General features: G+C 42.1%; 1 protein-coding gene across 2 annotated transcripts in view; it reads left to right on the forward strand.

Moving 5' to 3' along the window:
• TMEM131 (transmembrane protein 131) overlaps positions 1–14,293 on the forward strand; it is a 237,384-nt gene that overhangs the window by 205,955 nt on the left and 17,136 nt on the right. For both annotated transcript variants that reach the window (XM_057496958.1, XM_036879946.2), the window contains exons 27-32: positions 344–486; positions 920–1,106; positions 2,132–2,317; positions 3,072–3,230; positions 3,629–4,209; positions 13,823–14,001. In XM_057496958.1, the coding sequence (XP_057352941.1) occupies positions 344–486; positions 920–1,106; positions 2,132–2,317; positions 3,072–3,230; positions 3,629–4,209; positions 13,823–14,001 (1,435 nt within the window). The remainder of the gene's footprint in view (positions 1–343; positions 487–919; positions 1,107–2,131; positions 2,318–3,071; positions 3,231–3,628; positions 4,210–13,822; positions 14,002–14,293) is intronic.

The following is a 14,293-nucleotide window of genomic DNA, read 5'->3' on the forward strand; positions in this document are numbered from 1 at the left end:
AAGTCCATACATGATTTGTTTCAGTATAAGTTTGCCTATCTAGTTTATGAAATAGAGTATTCACTTTATCCAAAATATGCACACACCATACCTGATGAAACATACCCTTGTGATTACATTTATGGCTTTAAAACCTGAATAGTCTTACTGTATCATGTGTGACTCTTAAAAATGAAAAACTCTTGCTCTTCTCTGTGTAAAAATATTCTAAAACTCTTGAAGTATAACTGTTTTAAATTTAGTGTATTCATTTCTACATGGCTTATAAAATAAGTAAAAATTATAGATCAAAAAATTATGCAAATTAGTGGGAGAAAAAAATCGAATTCTTGTTCTTGCATAGAAATAACCTGACCGTGATGGATGCCGTGATGGTCCAAGGACAAGGAACAACCGAGAACTTGAGGGTGGCCGGCAAGCTTCCGGGTCCAGGGAGCTCCTTACGCTTTAAAATCACAGAGGCATTATTAAAAGACTGTACAGATAGTAAGTATTCCTAACGGTTCCAAGCGTACAAATTTCAGCATTTATTCAACAATAAATAGAATAAAATAAAAACAACAGTATTTCTACATGGGCATGTATGTGTATTTCTATGAGTGCACATGTGCTTTCTTAAGATTTTTAAGAAAACACCCTGACTTGGTTTCAAGGTTGTTTGATTTGTATCTTTAAAGATTTAAATGCTCAGTATTCATTGCATGCCTTAGGTGGTTTACTCTGTGAAAAATAGAGCATAATTAAACTTCTGCCATCTGAAATGGCAAATGTGGAGTGCTTCCTGAGGAAATCTGGGCGGCAGATTGTCACTTTAGTAAGAGGAGGTGGCTCATAATCTCTGGCATAAATTCATGAAAAATACATTAGTCATTTGGACCTGGAGCAAGATTTACACTCATACCTGATTTTTTTCCTTTAGGTTCAAAAGTAAGAGAACCAAATTTCACACTGAAAAGAACATTTAAAGTAGAGAATACAGGACAACTTCAAATTCACATAGAAACCATTGAAGTCAGTGGGTACTCATGTGAGGGATATGGCTTTAAAGTTGTTAATTGTCAAGAATTTGCACTAAGCGCCAATGCCTCTAAAGACATAATCGTATTGTAAGTATTTTCTCATAAGATTTTCATCAACTTTGCATACTCAAGTCGTTTCAACCCTATGCACAGATAAGCTTCCATCCTCACAAAAGGAAGCCTTTACCAACAAATGTGTTCATTTGGTTTTTTTTTTTACTTTATCTTTGGTTATTTCTTCATATCTTTGTTTTCAAAATTGTGAAACTTTCTCTATCTCCCAAGTAGATCAGATAACCTTAGAAACCAGTTTCAAAATTAATTTCAGGGTTGTGTTAAAGCAGAGGGCGCTGGCTGTAAATTGGCTCTCAGGTCAGTCTCAGCAGCAAGGCAGCTGCTTGTGTCACGCATGCAGTCTTCCCACAGTGCACAGCAGCAGAGCGGGGATGCTTTGGGCAGAAGACCGGTTGAATGCCTGGGTTGGCAATAGTGGCAACATTATTTTAACAATTGATAACTTGTGCTGTAAGGTTTATGTAATAAAATGTAACCTCTGCCCCCTTAATGGAGTGATAATTACATGCTCTTCAGTGAACATTTACTTAATAAGTAACTACATTACTCTGTATAAGGCATCGTGCTTGACACCTACGGGAATGAGGAATAAGTCACCTTTCCTCAAGGTGCAGACCATCTGGTTGGGGGGCAAACAGTTAGAAAACCAACAGAGTAATTGGGCAGAAAATGAAAAGATCTCTACAGCTAGGGTGGTGGTGTTTTAAAGGCACTATTGGGAGTGTATCCTGGGAGAACAGTGGATTTAGATAAAGGCAAAGGGAGAAGGGACGGGAAAGGAAACTCAGAGACCATGCACTGAATGATGGGAAGCTAATCACTCATTTTATGTAATTTCTCCAGTCATGCATAGAATATGATTGGTTTTGTTACTAACTTCATGGGATAATACTTTCTCCATCTTAAAATGAGGAAGTTGAATCTAAGTATCAAACTCAAAAGTTCTGATTTTTTTATATTTGGTGTATGGGGCTAGTATATTTAAACTGCTTGCAGTATATTTTTAAGACAGTCTTACTGCCGTCATTCTGTTTCAGGTTCACTCCTGATTTCACAGCTTCTAGAGTTATTCGTGAACTGAAGTTTATAACAACCAGTGGCTCTGAATTTGTGTTTGTACTGAATGCATCCCTTCCATACCATATGTTAGCAACCTGTGCAGAAGCCCTCCCCAGACCCAACTGGGAACTGGCTCTGTACATCATCATCTCAGGAATAATGAGGTACTTGTGGCTTCCTTCGAGGTTGGTATTCAGGCATCACCTGCCACTGTTTCTCAAGTGCCCACTGTGTGGCACTCACTGTTCTGAGTAGTGGGGATCTGCCAAAAATCAAAGCAGACCTCTGCATTAGTCAAGCTTACATACGCCAGTGGGAGCATTCAGAACTTGGCTGACATATACGATAAACAGATTTGATAAGCACAGTAACTACATGTTAATTTCTTAAAGGAAAATATTCATAACTTACCGGGTAAAGTTACTTGATTTGGGCATATGTAATTTACTCAACATAGTAGAATGTTTTTTTAAATAATATCTAAGCTACATACAACTGATTAGAAATATTTTTAGATCCTCAACATCCTTGTGTTTTTTTGCCAGTGTACTCTGTGTGTTTTGAGAATCAGATATACTCACCTCTAAATTAATTTGCAGTTAACCCATCCTTTAAGGGAAAGAGTTGGCCTAGAGAATTAAAACTAAAAGAAAAGTGTCCTCTAAGTAAATGTCTGTTCTGATAGAAATGACTGTTTTCTCCATATAAGCCTCTGTAGGCTGGCATTCTATAAAAGTTGGTGGGCAAAGTTTTATTTATAATGCTTTGTTTTCATCTTGTCCACTAAAAATTGTCACAGGCATCTTTGTTTTTTAAGATCATACTGTACTTTAACCAAGAAATTCTGCCTTTAATGTTAAATTGTATTACCCTTGCACTAATGAATGAACCCTGATGCCCCACCTTCTGTACCTACAGTGCACTGTTTCTTTTGGTAATTGGAACAGCCTATTTAGAAGCTCAAGGAATTTGGGAGCCATTTCGAAGGCGACTATCCTTTGAGGCCTCAAACCCGCCCTTTGATGTGGGAAGACCATTTGATCTCAGGAGAATCGTTGGTATTCCATCTGAAGGAAAGTATGTTCATTTGCTGGAAATAAATTATCTAGTATACATAGATCTGGCTGACGTAATTAGAAAAAATAAGTTTCTGCTTTTCATCTTTGCTCGGGGGGAAAGAATCCTAATTCTAATCACTTAATAATACCCTGTGTGTCGCTGTCAGTTACAAGAACTCATAGCTCTGTTTCTGTTATGTTCGTGAGAGTTCAAATGTTCTCAGATAGATGACTGACTCAATTCCTAAATTTGCAGAGAGCAGACCCTATAGAGTTGGGAAAACTATCCTTATTTCTTGCTGTTTTTTCCTTAGAGAGGTTTATATTTGTGGTGGCTGTAACTAATGAAATAAATTTTTTTTAATCTTAGATTTTGTAGGTTGCTCTTTACTGATGTGCAGTTGGTCCTTTTTTCAGCTTGAACACTCTCAGCTGTGACCCAGGTCACAGTAGGGGGTTCTGTGGAGCAGGCAGCTCATCGTCCCGGCCCGGGGCCGGGGGTCATAAGCAGTGTGGCCCAGCGGTCCACCCACATGGCAGCCACAGCAATAGAAACTCAACTGATGTGGAAAATATAAGAGCCAAAAACAGCTCAAGTACCTCTAGCAGGACTTCTGCTCAAGCTGCTAGCAAAGCAGGCCCCCTTGTCTTAGACTCAAATGCCGTGGCCCAGGGTCCTGCAGCAGGCAGGAAGTCCAAGGGGGCCAGACAGAGCCAGCACAGCAGCCAGCACCACGTCCCCAGCCCGCTGGAGCAGCACTGTCCGCCCCCACCACCACCAGTGCCTGTGCACCAGGAGCCACAGCTGGACAGGCTGTCCCCCACCCGGCTTGCGCACCCTCCCCACCCCGACCGGGTCAGCAGCACGAGGCACAGCTCAGAGGACTCTGACCTCACGGGTCTCATAGAAGCCATGGACAAGGACTTCGACCACCATGACTCCCCATCCCTAGAAGTGTTTACAGAGCAGCCTCCATCGCCCTTGTCCAAAAGCAAAGGTAAGGCCCTCTGCTCACTGCCAGGAAAGCGGGCTGTGTGAGGGGAACACCAGCACATATTTAAGGAGCTAGCATGATCGAGGTTGTGGTAAACCACTAATTCAGTTAGTGTCCTCTGGCTCACATTTGTCTCCAGTATTGGGTGTCAGCTTTTCCCTATCAAAATGCAAATTGAGATATCCATTTATCATAAAAGATACTATATTTCTTAGATTACTTACCAAATTCAGAAATGTTTTGGACACCTGTTTTCCTTTTCAAGTGTCTGTGATTCTTGTGTTGCCCAGAATAGGCTGAACTTTTTTTTTTAATTGTAAAGATAATTTTTAACACAGTGGTAAAATAGAGATCATCTGCCTTTTAACTCAGAAATAGGATTTCTCCACAACCTGTCCTTAGAGCAGAAGTTGGCAAACTGCAGCCAGTGGGCCAAATCACGACCTGTTTCTGCAGGTAAAGCTTTATTAGAAACATAGCCACTCTCATTTACATACTACCTGTGGCTGCTTTCATATTGCAACAGCAGAGTTGAGTGGTTTCCACAGAGACCATAAGGCCCAGAAACCTGAAAATATTTACTATTTAGCGCTTTACAGAAAAAGTTTGCTGACCCCTGCTCTGGTGGTCTGCATACTGTATTAGTTATCTATTTCTCAGTAACAAATTACCCCAAAACCTAGTCACTTAAAACACCAACATTTACTATCTCACGGTTTCTGTGGGTCAGGCATTTGGGTGCAGCTTAGCTGGTCTCTCTGGCTTTCACAAGACTGCAGTCAAGGTGTTGCCTGGAGCTGAAGGCAAAATCTTAAGGCTCAAGTCAAGGTGGATCTGCCTCTGAGCTCCCTCAGGTGGGTAATGCCAGGATTCCATTCTTTGGGGCCTATTGGACTGAGGATCTTGGTTCCTTGCTGTCCCGGCCAGCAGTCTGTCAGGAGTCCTCCCCACTGGGCAGCTCAAAGCAGTTGGCTTCCCCAGAGCAGGCAAGCAAGAAGACAAGGGAGAGAACAAGCTAGCAGGACAGAAGTCAGGCTTTTATAACATAATCTTGGAAGTGACCTGCCATCGCTTTTGCAGTATTTTGCTCATTAACTTTTGCAGTATTCTGCTCATTAGAAATGAGGTCCAGCCCATACTCTAAAGGAGAATTCCACAAGAACTTAAATACCAGGAGAGTGGGGCTCAGTGGGAGCCAAGTGTCTACCTGCCACTTGTACACAGGTAGTCTAAAATCAAAATGTAAAAGCCTGTAAATGGTCTCCTGCTCTATTTCAGTGTAATCCCTTTCACAGCCTGAACTTTGCATCTTCCTTTCTCCCCTGTGGCCTCTGTGCCAGTACATGTTTTTCCAAGCCTAGTTAAGTACCTCCCTCGCTGATGTACTGAGGAGTTTTCACCTTTGGTTTACAGGGAACAGGGAACATGGCAGCCCTGAGAGCCCAGGAATTTCAGAGAATGCTCACTCTCAGTGACACACAAGCTAGTTATATAGAGTCTGCTTAGAATTACATGCATTCAGGTTTGTAAAACAGTAAAGTGTCTTGAATATTGTTTAACTTTTTCCATATAAATCATTTGTTAGTTTATTAATAGAGCTTACTTACTTTAGGGTAGTTTTTATAGTAATAGTAAATGAATGTTTAACATTCTTTTTAAATTAGATCTAGTTACATAATGTGTTTTTCCCATATTGAGGGCATGAATAAAATAAATACGTATCATCCTTTCTTACGTATCATCAGAGAGAAAGAGTTTGGCAGTCAGATTGAAAATCTCATCATCTGTGTCTAAGATAGTCCTCTAACATCAGTATGGGATGTCCATTTTTATTCTCAGGATCCATTCATTAGAATGTAAATTTTAAAATTAAAAAATGCTTTTTAATTTTCACATTGGTCTTAGTTGACCTACTGAAGATAATTAGTGATGGAGCATGGGTACCCTTATTATTATCGATGTTATTATCAGGCACCATCATTATTAGTGATTCTTGTGCACCTGAGGAGATAATGAGTAGGTGTTTCACAAGAGTGCCATTCTACTTGTTACCCCACCCGCTGCAGCTGTTTGGAAAGGAGGAAGCCAAAAATTTTTATTTTTTCTTTGTTAAGTGTTTTTTTTTCTTTTGTTATCATTAATCTACAATTACATGAAGAACATTATGTTTACTAGGGTCCCCCTTCACCAAGTTCCCCCCACAAACCCCATTACAGTCACTGTCCATCAGCGAAGTAAGATGTTGTAGAGTCACTACCTGTCTTCTCTGTGTTGCACAGCCCTCCCCTTCCACCCCCTCCACATTATACATGCTAATCGTAATACCCCCCTTCTTCTTCCCCGCCCTTATCCCTCCCTTCCCTCCCATTCTCCCCAGTCCCTTTCCCTTTGGTAACTGTTAGTCCATTCTTGGGTTCTGTGATTGTGCTGCTGTTTTGTTCCTTCAGTTTTTCTTTGTTCTTATACTCCACATATGAGTGAAATCATTTGGTATTTGTCTTTCTCTGCTTGGCTTATTTCACTGAGCATAATACCCTCTAGTTCCATCCATGTTGTTGCAAATGGTAGGATTTGTTTTCTTCTTATGGCTGAATAATATTCCATTGTGTATATGTACCACATCTTCTTTACCCATTCATCTACTAATGGACACTTAGGTTGCTTCCATTTCTTGGCTATTGTAAATAGGGCTGCGATAAACCTAGGGGTGCATCTGTCTTTTTCAAACTGGGCTGCTGCATTCTTAGGATAAATTCCTAGAAGTGGAATTCCTGGGTCAAATGGTATGTCTACTTTGAGCATTTTGAGGAACCTCCATATTGCTTTCCACAATGGTTGAACTAATTTACATTCCCACCAGCAGTGTAGGAGGGTTCCCCTTTCTCCACAACCTCGCCAACATTTGTTATTGTTTGTCTTTTGGATGGTAGCCATCCTTACTCATGTGAGGTTATATCTCATTGTGGTTTTAATTTGCATTTCTCTGATAACTAGCGATGTGGAGCATCTTTTCATGTGTATGTTGGCCATCTGAATTTCTTCTTTGGCGAACTGTCTGCTTATCTCCTCTGCCCATTTTTTTAATTGGATTATTTTTTTGTTAAGTGTTTTTATTGAAATATAATCTGCATATAGAAAGCCAGTCTTTAAATGAACTTTAAACGCTGGGCATTGATCTCTGGGTTGCAAAATAGTGGTATGTCATAAAACCTTTAGCTGAGTAGAACCTTTATAATCTCTTTAAAGCTTTCCAACACCCCTATAAATAGTCATTGTGTTTATATTTAAATGTGAACCTCTTTTCAAAGGCACCCTGTTCTCTGCCCCCACTCGCATTATTTCCAATAAAAAAGTCTCCTGGCAATGAATGAGCTTATGTAATTTCTACTATTGTAAACTGTTCTGAATGACATCTCTCCAACCGAATGTGAGCCCCCTAGATCTTGCCTACATCTGTAGCCATCCAGCTACTCCTCTGGTCACTCCTCCAATTGCTATTCCTCATGGAAGGTGACGCCCAGAAAGGCCCTGTCGTGGACCTGAGTGGGGCTCATCAGCCGGGCAGTCATGAGATTGTGTACTTCTGTGGTTTCTCCCTCAGGAACACCTACACCCTGGCAACTGGACAGAGACCATTGCTGGGTTGAGGGTTAGAACCTGAGAAAGTTCAGAACCTGGTGCAGTCAGTTCTCAGTATCTGCTTTAACTGAAGAAATGGTGGAATTTGCAGCCATCCTCATTTCTGGCTTTGGTGGTCTGAGGGGCAGCTTTCTCCAGGGTAGAGAGACACAGAGTGGTATGGGGTCACAAAGCCAGGCTTACCCTCAGGCAGGCCCAGATCACATCCTGGCTCTGCCACTTACTGCAGGACTCGAGAAAAGTGGTCCTCTGAGCTGCCATTTGTTAAAGTAGAGCAGATCAGTACTACCCACAGCATACGATTGTGACTAGGGCAGGGAGGGTGCACACCACCTCCAGCCTGCTGAGTTGAAGGTGGCTGTGGAACATCCCAGCAGAAATGCCTGCTTGGAACTTGGTCTTGAGGGTGAGAAATGGGACAAGTAGAAGGCTAAAGACAGAATCCTGAGGGCAAGGCCAGCAGAAGGAAGGCCAGCCGACCATGTAACAGGAAGCAGGAAAAAAGATGTGGTCAGCATATCCCAACAAGGCCAGAAACAGCGAAGAGCGAGCAGAGCCGCACAGAGCCTGGCAGTTAGGACAGTGCTTGACCTTGGCAAGATAGTCTCTGTGAAGCAATAGGCCCCAAAGCCAGGTTACTGTGGCTTAGAGAAAACCTTTCACACCAGGCTGTTAACAGTGGCCACCTCTTAGTGTCTGCATTGGCGGCATTTACTCTTTAATCTCTAGTTTCCATGTTCTCTAATTTTTGACAAGGAATAGGAATGAATATATTGTGTGTATCTTTAATGAAAAAAATGGAGATCACGGTACTTGAAAATATGTATGGGCCAATGACAGAAAGCCAGTAGAGCTTGAGAGCAGTGGTGTCAGTCAGCACTTAAGTTTGGAGTAGTCACATTGCAAATAGCTGAGACATCTGTTGACTGGGAGTCCATGGGCCCTGAGAGGGGTTTGTAGGACCAGCCCCTCAGGTACCACTGGGGGCCCAGCTGAGGGTCACTGTGGCACTACCTCACACTTCTGTCCTTTTACTCCAATGTACACTGCAGCCCAAGGGTGGAGAGTGAAAGCTGGCTAGTTGGATTACAATGATGTTGGAATCCTGTAGGACGGGGAAGGTACCAGGACATAGGGTGTTGACAGGAGAGCAACGCACATGCTGGACTATGTGGGATTAGCTGCCTGGAGAAGGACTTGAAGCCAGACAGGACATGGACAAGCCAGTGGGTGGGGGATCCAGCAAGCTAAATGGCAGGGATGGTAGGAGCAAGGGGCTAATGGAGACTTAGGTATGGAAATGAGGCCCAAGGGTTTAGTGTTTCAGAAAAAAGCAGTTCTGGGCGATCACAAGTTCTTAGGTGCGGCCTTGGAAATGGAATGTGGAAGTGACATGGAAGTGATGCCCATTAGCAGCAGCAAGGCCACAGAGCTAGAGGTCCACACACCCTTACTCAGCACTCTGGAGCCACATGTATTAGGGAATTCAGATTTTTTGAAAGGTTCATAGTACATATAGCTTGTGATTCATAAGACTATCTATGGAGGAAGCATCATATCAGTTCAGCTTAGGTTGTACTCCTGAGAGTTTAGGCATCAAATTTTGTTTCTAAATAAGTTAGAAAAAGCTTTAGAGAGCTTTGGAGATTTCAGGGTTACTGATAAGAGATTGTCGGTCCGACCTGTACAAGGCCTGGAGCCCACATGATTGGAGGTTGAGGGTCAGAGGAAGTCCACGAATCTGGTGCCAGGTGTTGTGTAGGAATGTCATGTATATACTTATATGTAGTGTATCTAGGTCCTGAATATAGAGGTTCTAGGAGCACAGATCTGATCAGTTCCCTCTCCTGCCTTCTGGGCTGCCTGCCAAGGGAACAGACAAGATGCAGAGTGAAAATCATAAAATCTGCTCTTAATTCCCTCCTCCCTCCAAAAGCAGAGCTGAGTATTGGAGAAGCCTGAGGCTTGGTTAATAAGCTTTCCACTCACTCTTCTATTACTAAATATAGTCCCATAGGCAAAAACACTAGCCCTTGGACTAAATCTAACGTGATTTGCCTCACACAGGTGGAGAAGCTGGGCAGGAGTGAGCTGAGAGAAGGGCTAGTGTCAGAAGGGAAGCAGGCCCTCTGAGGTCAGCTTGCCTTCTGGGACAGGAAGTGCAGTGGCTAACCCACACAGAGCCATGTCCTGGAGGACAGGGTATCAGAGGCTCTTAAGGCCTTGCTACCCAAAGTTGCGGTCCAGGGACCAGCAGTAGTGACATCACCTGGGAGCTTTGAGAAATGGAGAGTGTTGGGCCCCAACCCAGTCCGCAGAATGAGAATCTGCATTTAACAAGATTGGGAGGTTGGAATAACCTGTGTTAAGCCATTATAACCCCACCCACAAATGGAATATAATCAGTGAATGTCCTTGGGAGGCGGGCACTGGTCCCATCTAGTAACATTTTGGGCAGGTGAGGAGTTGCCCTCAAAGCATGTGGAGAGAAATGCCAACACAGAAGAACAAGCTGTCTTCTCCCAACATTAAAGTGTAGTTAAGTTTTCTTTTGAATATCTGTGATATTTTATTTCTAGAATAAACAAATCCAAAATCTAATTGAATTTAACAATTTTATAGAAAACCTAATTGAACTCTGTATACTATAAAGTTTTGGTTGTTCGGCCTTTTTTCCTAGTCCTGCATGCTGCAAATGGTATATACAACTTTCTAAAGACAGAAGAAAAACTAGAACAAACCAGACAGAGTATGGATAGACTAATTCCTTCCCTGGGATAGCAGTAAAATTTTTTCACTTAGTAGGAATTCTTTTCTGACTTCTCTTGAGCTAAAGAAGTATCTTTGCTGTCTAAGCACAGAGCTTAGTGAGGCCAAATAATACAATTGCTATAAAACTCAGAAAACAATTAATTTGCTTTAGCTTAAAGAACTCCTGAAGAGTTTTCTTCATAGGCATTTTTTGGAGTGTTTTTGTTTCTCATACTCTTATAAAGGTATTATTTCAGAACAAATAGGGGGAAATAAATTTACATGGCACTTACTGACCCAAGTAAGTCATGTGTTGGTCTATATTGTTTATCAGCCTCATTGAGACCGTTTGAACAGCCAAAAGATGAGGAGGAATTCAGATTCTGCCTGAGCTCTGAGCTGATGTTTCTCTAGACAGTCTGCAGGATGTCCAGGGGGACTATGCTGTCACTGCCTGGCCTGTCAGGCCCACTGCTGCCAGGACTGCACCAGTTACGAGACCATTTGCTACTAAAGGAAACGTTCCTGAAACAGTTCTTTTGGGTGGAAATAAAAAATGAATTGATATAAATTGGTTGGGAGAGAAACAACCAAAGCAACTTGCCCAACTGATTATAAATTCATTTATACACTACTTCATGAAGACAGAGAAAGTAAATGATTAGGATGTAGTCTTTAAATCTATAATTCATACTTTGCCTGCTGTTGAAATGATCAGAGTTGGCATCAATTATTAAAACTCATAAAAAGCAATGAATAAAAGACAAAAAGAAGTTTTTTGGTATTTGTTTTTAATTACAGTGCTCTCGACAGAGGCCCAGAATAAGCTTAGTTGTTAACCATTAAGTGTTAGTTGAGCTGCAGATTTCCTGGCAGCTAAGGCCAGAGGAAAACATTTATGTGTAGCTCTCATGCAGGAAAAGGAAGCATAAGCGTCCATCTGAAAAAACAGACTTTGCTGGCATTGAATTCCTGCTTGAATCTGAGGACACTGAGTAACAATGTGCATTGTGTCTTTGTTGAAAACATCATGGGAATATTCTTCACATAGATGCTTTATATCGGCCTTATAAAGCTAAATTGTAGCTCCTCATCTCCATCATGCCTCTCGGACATAATGCTCAACCTCATGCACAGGCACAGCCTTTATGGTGACTGTAGGTATGTACATATCAGTTCATAGTGGGATCATCTGATAAGGGTAAAGATGCTAGGCCCGTAAGCAGCAGATGGGACTCTGTCATATATATTAAGCAGCCTGCCTTCTGTTCTCGTGCACTCAGGTTAGCCCTGAGCTAGGGACAAATGGTTTGTGTCAATAACGAGTTTTGAATTTACACAATTATTAGAAAAAATATACTTAATTTGGCTCTAAAACAATGAAGAAAACTGCCTCATTCTGACCATTTTTGTGAGCGGGCATAGCAACCATCAACAAGACATAACTTAGTAATAGAGTATCATAGCCAGGACACAGGCACACCTCATTTTATTGTGATTTGCTTCATTGCACTTCACAGCTGTTGTGTTTTTTATAAATTGAAGATTTGTGGCCACCCTGCCAGTAAGAAAAAAAATCCCTTCTAGCCCTTTCATGTTTACTAAGGTGGTTTTCAGGTTATTGTTGAGATGACTTATACAGACAGTGCCTCTCAGCCATTGAACCTAAGCATGACAAAATTGTCTAATTCCAGGTGCGAAATTCATGCATGGGAGATTGATCTTGATCATGTGGGAAAGTTTGAAGTGTTTTCAGCATGAACTATCAAACTCAGAACCTGAGAAATCTTGGGGTGCAAGGCAGGTCAGAGCAGGACGGGCTCCTTCCTTTCCGCTGAGGCAAAAAGGAACCTTGGCCACTCAGGGCCAGAGGCTGTTAAAATTAAGCCAACTGGCCAATCTTGTACTCCATCAAAGGTCTCTCAATTTTTGAGACCTAATATCCCAGTTAATGGTTTCAAATCTAATGCCTCCTGGATCAATGTGGAAATAAATGACAAAATGACATGCTAAAAATCAGAGCTTACTTGTTCTCCTTCTAGAGTAAGCTCAGCAAACTTTTTCTGTAAAAGGCCAGATAGTAAATATTTGAGGCTTGGTGTGCCACAGACTGTCTCTGTCATACCCTCTTTGTTTCTTCTTTTCAACCACTTTAAAATGTAAAAAACATTCTCACCTCACCAGCCTTACACAAAACAGGCCACAGGCCAGATTTGGCCCACGGGCCATAGTTTGCCAGTCCTGTTCTAGATGCTGAAGTTTGAGTCTCTGGCCATAAAACATCAGGGTTTAAAAAAGTTATATTAAGTCACCATTAACAAAAGGATTATTTTAAAATGGCATCTACAGAATGGGTTAAACCGTGACTTCAGCGGCTTCTGCAGCTTCACCCTGCTGGCCTGCCATGGTGATTTTGCCGTGAAGTCTGAAATGCTGGAATCCAGTGATGCTCTGCCGCTATGTAGCCCAGTTGGAATGTGAGCTCCCTGAGGGCAGGGACCATGTTGTTGGTGTTCACAGCTTTTTTCCCAGGACATGGGACACTGCCCAGAAAATAGTGGACACTCAAATATGTTGTAGGTTGGTTTCCCATTTGTCTTAGGAGCATCTGCATCTTTCCAATATGTTTATTACTCTCTGTCTGTATGTAACATTACATGTTGTTTCTGTACCCGGCACTGTCCTAAGGGCTTCCATTACAACCCTTGAGGTTTTGTCTCCCCCACCTTACAGATGAGAGGCCAAGATAACACCACTAGTTGGCGTAGAGCCAGGATCTGGGCCATCACAGCTCTGCCACCTGGTGATGCGTACACACAGCCCAGCCTTTGTAGCCATCAGGCTTCCATCTCCAAACAGATTGGAAAGGATATCTGATTATCACTTCTGTGACTTTTCAAAGCTACATCACCCTCTGGGATGTAAGAAAGTATTCCAAGACAGTCATACAGATTTGTCAAAGCTACTGAGTTCGCCAAAATTCATTGAACTGAGAACTTAAAATGGGTTTATCTTACTGTATATAAATTATACTTCAGTAAAGTTGATTTTTAAAAATATTCTAATCAAAAATTCAAACACGTTTTAGAAAGCTTTAATTAGAGAAAAAGTAGGGAAAGAAACCTTTACTAATCAGCAAGAGTCTAGCCTCTTCAAAAAGTGTCAGTGGCTGTTTTCTGAGCTATTTAAGACTCAGGAGTTATTTTACTTTGATTTTCATCCCCAGGGAAAGGAAAACCTCTTCAGCGCAAGGTTAAACCACCTAAGAAACAAGAGGAGAAGGAGAAGAAGGGAAAGGGAAAGGCCCAGGAAGACGACCTCAAGGACTCCTCGCTGGCGGACGATGACAGCTCGTCCAGCACCACAGAGACCTCCAACCCCGACACAGAGCCTCTCCTCAAGGAGGTATGGTGGGGCCCCCGGGCGTGCATGGCGCCCGCCCAGCCTCTAGGCCGGGTGTGTAACACACAGTAAACACAGTATTTTAGCATCCAGAGTGTGCAGAGGGTTCATGATGTGCACAGACATGCCTACATAGTCACTGTCCTATGGGAAGCGGTCCCAATCCTGGGGATGGATGTCTTCACCTTCCCAGGGCTGAACAATGGGAAACATGTTAATAATGCAGTAAAATACTTAGAAATCGGAAACTCTGCTTGAAAGTTAGGGTCTGTCTGGAATAGTAACTCCTCTAGCT

The sequence above is a fragment of the Manis pentadactyla genome, chromosome 2 (genome assembly GCF_030020395.1).
Source record: "Manis pentadactyla isolate mManPen7 chromosome 2, mManPen7.hap1, whole genome shotgun sequence".
Classification (NCBI taxonomy): Eukaryota; Metazoa; Chordata; class Mammalia; order Pholidota; family Manidae; genus Manis; species Manis pentadactyla.